Consider the following 12033-nt stretch of genomic DNA (forward strand, 5'->3'; position numbering starts at 1 on the left):
ATTTTCCAAGTATCTGATTAATTCATTCATTTGTACTATGCTTATCGTTAATTGTCTTTTGTAAACCGCGTTGAACTTGTGGTTATGCGGTTAAAAAGCACAATGTAATGTAAGACGTCTAATATCCTTTTGACTTAACCCTTTATATAGCAAATTACAATCATCAATTATAGAAATAACAAGGAAGTGGATCAGAATATTGAGGCTAGGAATGTCTAGGAGAAGAACTATGATGAGGTCTATGTTGAGTCTATTTACTGCCCTATCTTGCCCCACCCCCTTTTATCAAGCTGTGCTAGAGATTTCTAGCGTGGGCCAGTGAAGTAAGTACTCTGACGCTCCCAGGAATATGAACAGACACTGGATTTATGTGGATACTAGCATCTGATGGCCATATAAATCTTTTTCAATATTGGCCCAAATACAGTGGAATGCTGATTATCCGAACGCTGATTATCTGGATTGCTTCGGTGTTATCACTTTATATTTGAGTTCCTCCTGAAGTTCCTTTCCTATCACCCTCTCTCCCACTAGTATTCCTTCTCTGCTTCTGATGCCGCTGCCATCATCCCAGCCCCTCCCCCTCTGAACCGGGAGACTTTCCCCCACCGTCGACACGCTCCCTACAAGAGAAGAGAGCATTCCCCCACCCTCCCCAAACAGACACCATCAATCCCCCTCCTGGACCCAGAGGAAGGATGCCAGGTTTACCTTGTTTCCCCGGTGGTCTAGTGGTGTGCAGGGGCAGGAGCGATTCCCACTCACTACTGCCCTTTCAGCGACGAAAATAGCTGCTGAGACTTTCAGTGGCAGTCTCGTGAGGCTCCGTCCCTGGCATTATTGAAATCCAGGCTAAAAGCCCTACTTTCTTGAGGTTGCTTTTAACTCCTAACCCCCACTTGCTTGTAAAGCACCCAGACCTGAGAAACTCCCTTGTCCTGTTTGATTAGATTGTAAGCTCTACTGAGTAGGGACCGTCAAATATTTTAATGTACAATGCTGCATATATCTAATAGTGTTATAGAAATGATAAATAGTAGCAGTAGCAATGATTTTATTTGAAATCCTAGACCACCAGGAAAACAAGGTAGGCCTGGGATCTTTCCTCTGGGTCTGGGAGGGGTTGGTGGTGTTTGTTTGGGCCGGTAGGGGAAACGTTGCCTTTTCTTGTTGGAGGGGAGGGAGGGGGGTCGCTGACGGTATTTTTAACAATTTTTATTAAAAACAAAACTAAAACATAATGTCCAATCATCTGGACTTTTTATTAACTGAACCACTCTCTGCTGGGCTTAGTCTGGATAATCGACGTTCTCATGTGAAATTTATAAAGTTTCACTCATGTCTCTTGTATGTCTCATCTTGAATGAAAAGCTTTGCTTTTTGCTTGTTCTGTCAAATGATTCTCCAGCATTAGGTGAAGTATTAGACACCACAGAACCATGAATTTTTAAGATACTGCTTTTGTGTTTTCTTAGGAAGAAATCGTAGCACTGAGAATGAAATTGGAGAAGTCGGAAAGGTCCCGTCATGAACTCCGACAAACCACTGATCTCCTGGAAAGCAAGGTAGGCAACTGGAACGGGGCTATAGATGAAGGTAGGGTTACCAAATGTCTGGATTTCCACGGACATGTCCTCCTTTTGAGAACATGTCTGGGGGTTCTGGAAGGCCTTTCAAAACCTGGCACTTTTGTCCGGTTTTGAAAAGCCTCCTGAAATCGTGTCGGGCAGGGAGGTTTCCCTGTCTGACAAGAACAGTCAGCGAGGGCGGGGCTAGGATGGGACTGGGGTGGGTCTAAGGCAGTGGTCTCAAACTCATGGCCTGGGGGCCACATGTGGCCCACCAGGTACTATTTTGAGGCCCTCGGTAAAAGAAAACAGTTTCTTGGTCATATGTCTCTTTAGCTATAAATGACAATATTATTCTTAAGACTTAGCCAAAAGGAAAGATTTATAAACTACAAAGAGTTTTACCTCATGCAAAATTGTCATTTCTTTAACAAGACATTAACTATTTTTTTTCTGAGGCCCTCCAAGTACCTACAAATCCAAAATGTGGCCCTGCAAATGGTTTGAGTTTGAGACCACTGGTCTAAGGGGTCCGGATTTCCGATTGGAAAATCTGGCAACGCTAGATGAAGGAAGCTGAGCACTTGGCCTGGGTGTCTCAGTTTTCAACATGCGAAGTTTGGACTATTATTGTATTTTTATGATTTTGTTGTTTGGAAGGGAATTCCGGCCTCCTCTGGAGGAGATCCTCAGCTGGTGGTGCTTGGGGATCCCCGCCAGCTACAGCAAGGGTCAGCAAGTACTTCAACACTGAAGAGATAAAAACAGAAATGTATTTCCTTTCCTGTTGGCGAGATGGAAGGGTGGATGCTGCGGGGATGGAGTTGTGAAGGGGATGGCGGGGACGGGAACGAGGCGGTGAAGGGGATGGCGGGTTCAGGGACGGGGCGGTGAAGGGGATGGTGCTCCGGTGATTTTTTTTCCCCATGTCATTCTCTACCTTGAAGTCCATTATAACGAGATTATACTGTATTGAGAATATGATAGTGAAACAGCACCCCCCACTGGCAAGGTAGAAGCTGGAAGACTCCCACTCTTCTTAGAAGGAGAAGTGCCCAGGATCCTTGTTAAATTGTGCAGGAGAATGTAAAACCAGAAACATTATTTGGGCATTTCCTTTATGTGGTTTAAGAGCATTGGTGATTGTTATCCCAGACCTTAGTCCATATCAGCAAATTAAATTTATTTGATATCATTTGATGTCCTTGTTATGATCTTCATGGGAAAGGGTGTCCAGCTTGCTTAACATTACCTTTCTAGTTGTAGTTCAATGTCTAGACTATGATACATAGTTTGACTTTTCCCACTTTTCTCTCTGCCTGTTGCTTTAATTATCACCCAGGGAGAGGTAGAAGGATTAGAAAACAAAGATTTTGGACAATGAGAAAAGAAGGCATTATGGCCTACTGTATTTCACAGATTTATTATGTTAATGTGTTACAGTTCAGAAAATATCTCACTGCACATTTAATCCATTTTCCTGACAGAAATGGTAATAGGAATAGAAAATTACATCGGGCAAGGTAACATATTTTCATTACATTGAGGTCGCTAATCATGCAGACCTCCCTGGATAACAGAAGTTGCTCAGTTTTCTGAAATGCGAGAAAAAAAATGAGAATAGAGGAGGTAGCATATGTCTGCAGGTGTCAAATTTTTCCCTTATCACATGTAGAAGAGAGTGTGTAATAATGGAGGAGGAAAGTATGGTGTAAAGCCAGATCTAGGTTGATTTCATCTGTGCAGAAGGATGAAACCGTCATAGATCAAAGCAGTGAGGATAAATAGGCGCTTGCTTCCTTTGGCCACTGCAGGGGAGAACAGTGGCCAATCCAGGTCAGGAATATTTGGCAAGTTCCCAAAAGAGAAAAATAGATTTTATGCTGCTTTTCACAAGTTCATCTTAATAATGGCTCATGAATTTTTCTTTTTTAAGTATGTCTACACTTTTTTTTTTTTTTAAACCCTGCTAAGCTAATTGCTTTTACCATATTCTCTGGCAATGAATTCCAGAGTTCAATAACACACTGAGTGAAGGAATATTTTCTTCAATTTATTTGTATTTATTCAATCAATTTCATTGTATGCCTCCTAGGCCTTGTATTTTTAGAAAACGTGTACAAGCGGTGCACATCTTTCCATTCCACATCAATCAAGGTCATGCATTTGGGCTGCAAAAACCCAAGGGAATGGTACAGTTTAGGGGGTGAAAAACTTATGTGCATGATGGAAGAACGGAACTTGGGTGTGATTATATGTGATGATCTTAAGGTGGCCAAACAGGTTGAAAAGGTGATGGTGAAAGCTAGAAGGATGGCAGCGTGCATAGTGAGCGGTATGGACACTAGGAATACGGAGGCATTGATGCCCTGTATAAGTCTCTGGTGAGACCTCATTTAGAATATTGTGTACAATTCTGGCTGCACCTTCAAAAAGATATAAAAAGGATGGAGTCGGTCCAGAGGAAGGCTACTAAAATGGTGTGTGGTCTTCGTGATAAGGCGTATGGGGACAAACTTATAGATCTCAATCTGTATACTTTGGAGGAAAGGTGGGAGAGGGGAGATAATAGAGACGTTTAAATACCTACATGGTGTAAATGCGCATGAGTCGAGTCTCTTTCATTTGAAAGGAAACTCTGCAATGAGAGGGCATAGGATGAAGTTAAGAGGTGATAGGCTCCGGAGTAATCTAAGGAAATACTTTTTTACGGAAAGGGTAGTAGATGCGTGGAACAGTCTCCTGGAAGAGGTGGTGGAAACAGAGACCGTGTCTGAATTCAAGAGGGCCTGGGATGAACATGTGGGATCGCTCAGAGAGAGAAAGAGAAAATGGTTACTGCGGATGGGCAAACTGGATGGGCCATTTGGCCTTTATCTGCCGTCATGTTTCTATCAGTATTTTGTAGACCTCAACCCTCTCTTCTCCAAACTGAAGAGCCCTAACTTATTTACCCTTTCCTGTCCCACCCCCTTTATCATTTTTATCACCTTTCTCTGTACCTTTCGTAATTTTGCTATATCTTTTTTTGAGATGCAGTATCAAAATCGCACACAATATTTGAGGTGTGGTCACACCATGGAGCAATACAAAGGCATTATAACATTCTCAGTTTTGTTTTCCATTCCTTTCCTGACAATTCCTGACGTTCTATTTGGTTTCTTAACCACTGGGCACAGGGCTTCAATGTGTCAACAATGATGATGATATCAAAATCCTGTTCCTAGGCAGTGGCTTCTAATGTGGAGCCTTTGATCACGTAACTATAATTTGGGTTCCTCTTCCCTATATGCATCGGGGGGGGGAGGGCAAATGCTCCAACCCAGACCCCACCCAAGCGCTGCCCCAGACCCCTCCCCCATAATAGTATTAATTGTAATAACATGTTTTCCATTCATTTTTCATATATATACACAATATAATCGTATTAACAACATATAATGGTTAACCACAAAATTAAGTTACACAAAGCACACTATGCTTCTCAACATTCATTCTTACCAGAACACCTGGCCTTGGTCACACATGCAGAACACAGATAATAACCCCTATGCAAACACAGGACCACAAACGGAATCCTAAGATTCAAGATTCTGCATGCAGTACAACTGCAGAGAAATAGAAACAAATGCATTTTTTCTTGAACAGTGCAAAATATAGACAGGAGATGTAAATTCTCAAAACTGACACATTTCAGTCACTAAATTGAAAATAAAATCATTTCCTCTACCTTTGTTGCCTGGTGATTTTGGTTTTCAAACCATCTTTCCCAATCTCTGGCTGCACGTCCTTTTGTCTGTGCTCTTAACTGTGTATCCAGGGCCACCTTATCCATTTGCTGTTTTTCTCTCCTTCACTTTCTGCCCTACATCCATCTTTCAAACCCCAAGAAGTAGAACTGGATAAGGGGGAGAGACAAGTCCAAAATAAGATATTCTACTATAATGAACCACCCGAAGGCGTGAATTCAGTGATTGAGAGAGCCCTCAGTCGCACAGCCTCCTTCCGGGAACTCCCAGAAGTAATAGCTGTCACTGGCTTACACCCAGAAGGATGTTAACTGTGAAACATCCCCGGGCTCTCTCCGTGCAAATTTAGTGATAAATGTGCACACAAAGAGTGCTGAGTGCAAAAGTAAATCAAAAACACACTCTACAAATCAATAAAGTTGTCTCTACCCCTTATCCAGGGGGCCAAAACACAAAGTTCAAACGTCCAAATCCAGCAAAGCAAAAAACCAACTGGAAGTACTTAGATTCTCCATGGATAATACAGCCAGCAAGTGATAAATTCGTCCAACTGGACTCCGTTTCGGGGGTGGACAATACTCAATTGCTGAGTTCTCCTCTGGTGCCCCATTGTATCCAATTGGGTCACTCGTTTCAGGATCTACGGTGGTTTGTGATAGAAAAGATACATGAAGACTATCAGGGGGACAAACTATCTTTGTTGCAGCGTAGGAAACAATACTGGATTTTTGAACTCCAGGCTTTTGTTCCCACTGGACATAATGAATACATCGAATGGCATCACACTTTCTAATTGTCATTGTTCATCTTTACTTATAGAGGCTTTCTTCCTTGTTTTAATGATTTGTTTCTTCATTTGGAGCTTCCGCGGGGAATTGTGTTCTCCTCCCCTGCGGTTTACGTAGTCATGTGACACGTCAATTGAATGCAGTTTAAATTGGAGGCGTCCATTCTGGTCTAGCGCCATTTTCTGCTTCGCTAAACCACTGTGCCTGATGATTTGGGGGTCACAGCGCACTCCAGCCGTTCCTGAAGAAGGGGGTGTCCACCCCCGAAACGGAGTCCCGTTGGACGAATTTATAAGAACATAAGAACATAAGAAACGCCTTCACCGGATCAGACCGAGGTCCATCTAGTCCGGCGATCTGCACACGCGGCGGCCCATTTAGGTACTCCTTTATGGAGACCCGGATTTACCGTATCCCTCAATATGATATGCAAGAAGGTATGCATCCAACTTGCGCTTGAATCCCAGTACAGTAGTCTCCTCCACAACCTCCCCCGGGAGTGCATTCCAAGCATCCACCACGCGCTGTGTGAAAGAAAACTTCCTGACATTTGTCCTGAACCTGCTGCCACTCAGTTTCAGGCTTATGACCTCTTGTCCGTGTCAGATGTGAAAATGTCAGTAATGCTGCTTCTTGGTCTATTTTATCAAATCCTTTTAATATTTTGAAAGTCTCAATCAAATCCCCTCTCAGTCTTCTCTTCTCAAGGGTAAACAGTCCCAGCTTCCTGAGTCGATCTTTGTAGCTCATATGTTCCATTCCTTTAATAAGTTTCGTGGCTCGCCTTTGCACTCTCTCTAGCAGAGTTATATCCTTTTTAAAGTATGGAGACCAGTGTTGGACACAGTATTCCAAGTGCGGTCTGACCATTGATCTATAAAGTGGCATTATAACTTCTTCCGATCTACTCGTAATCCCCTTCTTAATTATGCCCAACATCCTATTTGCTTTCTTCGCCGCCACCTGCTGGCTGTATTATCCACGGAGAATCTAAGTACTTCCAGTTGGTTTTTTGCTTTGCTGGATTTGGACGTTTGAACTTTGTGTTTTGGCCCCCTGGATATTGATTTGTAGAGTGTGTTTTTGATTTACTTTTGCACTCAGCACTCTTTGTGTGCACATTTATCACTAAATTTGCACGGAGAGAGCCTGGGGATGTTTCACAGTTAACATCCTTCTGGGTGTAAGCCAGTGACAGCTATTACTTCTGGGAGTTCCCGGAAGGAGGCTGTGCGACTGAGGGCTCTCTCAATCACTGAATTCACGCCTTCGGGTGGTTCATTATTGTAGGATATCTTATTTTGGACTTGTCTCTCCCCCTTATCCAGTTCTACTTCATGGGGTTTGGGAGTTCTTGTTTTTTCATTATTTTTCATCTCCCATCCATTTCGGGTTTTGCTACTTTTCTGTTGATCTACATCCATCTTTAGCATTAACTTTTAACATTCAACTTTCTTCCATTTTCTGCTTTCCTCTCAAAATCTATCTACTTTTCCATGTCTTCCCTTTCTTTCCCATCTATCCATGTGTACCAGCTTCTCCCTCTTCTCCCCTATTCCTATCTATCCATAAGAAGCATTTCTTCTTATCTCTTCTCTGCCACGCCATCTCCTCCCTCTGTCTCCCCTTCCCTTCCATCTCTATGCACCATCTCATCCCTCTCTCTCCCATGGACAGACATCTCTGTCTTCCCCCCTCCTATGTTCTGACATCTTTCTTCTCTCCTTCCCATAGTCTGGAATCTTTCTCCTCTCATATGGTCTGGCATCTTTCTCTCCTTCCTCTTCCTGTTGTCCAACATATCTCTCCTCTCCTTTCCACAGTCTGGCATCTCTCTCTTCTTCTTGCAGTCTGGCATCTCTCTCCTTCCCACAGTCTGACATTTCTCCACTCTTCTTCCCTTCCATTCCCTGGTCTGGCATCTCTCTCTTCTTCCCACTCCAGTGGCCTGACATCTCTCTCTTCCCTCCTTCCATCACCCATCTCCAGAATCTGACACCCCTCCCTCACACCTTTCCATTTACCTCAACCACAACTTAGCCACCCACTCAGTCCCTACCCTGTCCCTCCATGGGAATGGAGGCAGGGAATTTGGGATGGGGGTACTGGGAACAGCCCTCCACATCCTGTCACGCCTGCACCCTCCATCCTTCCCTTCCAGTTTCCAGTCACTACCACCCTCGGACTAAACCCTGCTGCATCCCAAATCCCAGGCCTCCCAATAAACCTAGTCTAGACCTCTGACCCCTTACCTGATGAGAAGGGAGGAGAGAGAGAGAGAGAGTGAGAGTCCTGTACAGGTTTCAGGTGAAGAGCCTCCCCTGAAATTCCCTAACATATTAGGCCAATAAACACAACTAAAGGCCTAAGACGGCTGAGAATGCTCTGACTTAAAACTGTCTATGCTTGCTGAAATAAACCTTATGCTAAAAATGAGCGGGTGAAACAAAACTTATTCTTTTACATGGCAACTGGTGTCACATCTGCAGTAATGCTAGGGAAGTGAATCTAAGAAGGATGAGAACATGTCTTAACCAAGAATATAAAAATACATTATTTTGCAAGAATATCCTGTGGTGGGCAGGGTTTTACTGGCCGATGGCTCGAAATTGCTGACATGATCATTAAAACGGCATATGCAAGAAAAGATAGATTTTCTGGTAAACAGGACATGCGTATGGTATGACACAGATATTATGAACCAATTAATAAACTGATAAATGTAATGATGTTTGTAAGTGACCAATAAAAACCAACAATATGATATGTGCCAACGTGGCCTCAAGCTGTCAAGAATTGTATAAGAGACAGCCTTGGTGATTACGAAAGGAGGACAGACATCCAGGTATACTTCTGAACTCCTTACCTTCAGGCCTCCCCATGGCCTCAGTCCCAAGTCTCTCCCTCTCCCCTACACCATCACCCCATGCCTAAACTAATTTCCCTCCCCTTCCCAGACCTATGTATCTAACCCAGGCTTCTGACCCCTGACCCTTCCCCAGCTCTGACTTCCCTACCTTCAACCTCAGGCCTCCCCCGGCCTCAGTTCCAAGTCTCTCCTTCTTTGAGTCATCTCTCCTCCCTCCCAGTGTAACATTTCTCCCTCCCTCATCTCCACTACTATCATGTCCAGTGATTCTCCCTCTTTCTTCCTTTCCCCATGTATACCATCTCTACACACAATCCTCTATCCATGTATACCATCTCTACACACAATCCACAATCCCTCCCCCACCGGCAGCATCTCTTTCTCTCCCTTCCCACCACCCCACCCAAGCATTTGAGTATAATTCCCAACCTTATTTTGGAAAATCCTGAGGTTCAGTATAGGAGATGAGAATAGGGAAGGAGTATTGGAATGGTTTATGTTCAGTACCACCATGGCCCTGGGAGGAAGTGCACGGTTCTGCAGTACCATGGACCATGAATAAGGGGGACAGTAAATGAACTGTGAATAAATTTGGTCAGTGTGTTACTATCTGACCATGAAATGGGGATACCGTGATTAATGTTCAAAGTTAAGTTGCTGGAGTAAATTTGGTAAGGTTAATAAAGCTGCAACTGGTTTTGCCACAAGTAATATCTTGGGTTAATTATTCATATGAGTGTGAAAGTGAAGAAATATAGGGTTTGTGACTGCCTACATTAAGAAATATAATATTTATGGTGGCAGCCCCAAGACATTGGAGCTCAACCAGTACGCTCCTTTAGGAAACCATTAAAAGACCTTTTTTTCCCACAAGAAAGGTTCCAAGATGGAGACGGCAAACTACAGACCGGTGAGTCTCACATCGATAGTGAGCAAACTAATGGAAACTCTAATCAAACGCCAATTGGATACGATCCTGAACGAGGAGAATCTACGGGATCCCTGTCAACATGGATTTACATTACATTACATTACATTACATTACATTAGTGATTTCTATTCCGCTTGTGCCTTGCGGTTCTAAGCGGATTACAATTTAGAAGACTGGACATTTCCAGTAGCTTTACAGTACATATAATCAAGGATGCGTTAAGTTACAATTGTTATTCTGGACTTTTCCAGGAGAAATTGGTAATGGATAGTAGATAGTGATAGGTTGTTTAGACGAGTAGAGTTAATAATGTCCGGGTTCTGTTGTTTAGATGAGTGGAGATAATACTGTCCGGATTCAAGGTGTTGCTGGTGGTGGTGTTAGGGTAGTCATGAGCGCATTTTCTAATACTTTTGTGAGGTTATGATGATGGGAAGTGTTTTTTTGAAGAGATGAGTTTTGATTTCTTTTCGGAATGCTTTAATGTCTATTGATTTGGTCAGTAGATTGGTGATGTTAATATCGATCTTTGCTGCCTGTGTTGCTAAAAGGCTGTCATATAGTTTCTTTCGTCGTGTTCCTTTGAGAGGGGGATAAGTGAATAGGCTCTGAGTTCTCCTTGATCTGTGTGAGAGGTTACGGTGTAGTCTGTTGTTTAGGTAGATGGGTGCTGTTCCATGCATTACTTTGTATAATAGACAGTAGAATTTGAACTGGGATCTTGCTTTTATTGGTAGCCAGTGTGAGTCTAGGTATGCTTTGGTGATGTGGTCATATTTGCTTAGTGAGTAGATGATTCTGAGGGCTGTGTTCTGAACTGTCTGTAATTGTTTTATCATGTAATTTGGGCATGATAGGTATAGGCTGTTACAGTAATCTACAATACTCAGTACTAGGGATTGTACTAATATCTTATATTGATCTTTGTTGAAGAATTTTCTTATTTTTCTTAGGTTACGTATTGTGAAGAATGCTTTTTGGATGATTTTGTGGATTTGAGACTGCATTGTGCAATTTCTGTCTAGTAGAATTCCCAGGATCTTGAGTGTGCTTTGCATTGGGTACTTGATTGTATTTACTTCTAGTTCTGTGAGAGATGGTTTTTTTTCCCTTTCCAGTAGTAGGAATTTAGTTTTTTCCGAGTTCAGTTTTAGTTTATGATTTGACATCCATTTTTCTACCGTTTCCATTATCATTTTCAGGTGGTTTGTGGATAAGGGGTCTTGAATATTAAAGGGGAGGAGGATAGTTATATATTTACTAAGGGGAGATCCTGCCAATCCAACCTGATCAGCTTCTTTGACTGGGTGACGAGGAAGCTGGATGTTGGGGAGTCCCTGGACATCGTATACCTGGACTTCAGCAAAGCATTCGATAGCGTACCACACCACAGGTTGCTGAGCAAGATGAGTTCTATAGGATTGGGCGACACATTGACGAAATGGGTAGGGAACAGGCTTGGAGGTAGGCTTCTGAGGGTAGTGGTGAACGGCACCTCCTCTGAAATGACGGAGGTGATCAGTGGAGTGCCGCAGGGCTCGGTCCTGGGCCCGATCCTATTCAACATCTTTATAAGAGACTTGGCAGAAGGGCTGCGAGGTAAAATAACATTATTCGCCGATGACGCCAAGCTAAGCAATTTAGTGGGCAAAAGCACAACGGACACAAATTCAATGCCCGACAACATGATGCACGACCTACTCCTACTGGAGCGCTGGTCTAGGTCCTGGCAACTCAGCTTCAATGCCAAAAAATGCAAAGTCATGCACCTGGGCAGCCAAAATCCATGCAAGACTTACACCCTTAATGGCGAGATCCTAACAAGAACTGAAGCAGAACGAGACTTAGGGGTGATCGTCAGTGAGAACATGAAGACTGCCAATCAAGTGGAGCAAGCTTCATCCAAGGCAAGGCAAATCATAGGTTGCATACGCAGGAGTTTCGTCAGCCGTAAGCCTGAAGTCATTATGTCATTGTATAGATCCATGGTGAGGCCCCACCTGGAGTACTGTGTGCAATTCTAGAGGCCGCATTACCGTAAGGATGTTCTGAGACTTGAGTCGGTCCAGAGAATGGCCACCCGGATGGTCTTGGTACTCAAGGATCTCCCGTATGAGGAACGGCTGGA

General features: G+C 43.3%; 1 protein-coding gene across 2 annotated transcripts in view; it reads left to right on the forward strand.

Annotated features, from left to right (window-relative positions):
• Positions 1-12033, forward strand: part of MYO18B (myosin XVIIIB) — a 565740-nt gene that overhangs the window by 309215 nt on the left and 244492 nt on the right. For both annotated transcript variants that reach the window (XM_033955841.1, XM_033955842.1), the window contains one exon: positions 1476-1565. In XM_033955841.1, coding sequence (XP_033811732.1) covers positions 1476-1565 — 90 coding nt within the window. The remainder of the gene's footprint in view (positions 1-1475; positions 1566-12033) is intronic.

The sequence above is a fragment of the Geotrypetes seraphini genome, chromosome 8 (genome assembly GCF_902459505.1).
Source record: "Geotrypetes seraphini chromosome 8, aGeoSer1.1, whole genome shotgun sequence".
In the NCBI taxonomy this organism is placed as follows: domain Eukaryota; kingdom Metazoa; phylum Chordata; class Amphibia; order Gymnophiona; family Dermophiidae; genus Geotrypetes; species Geotrypetes seraphini.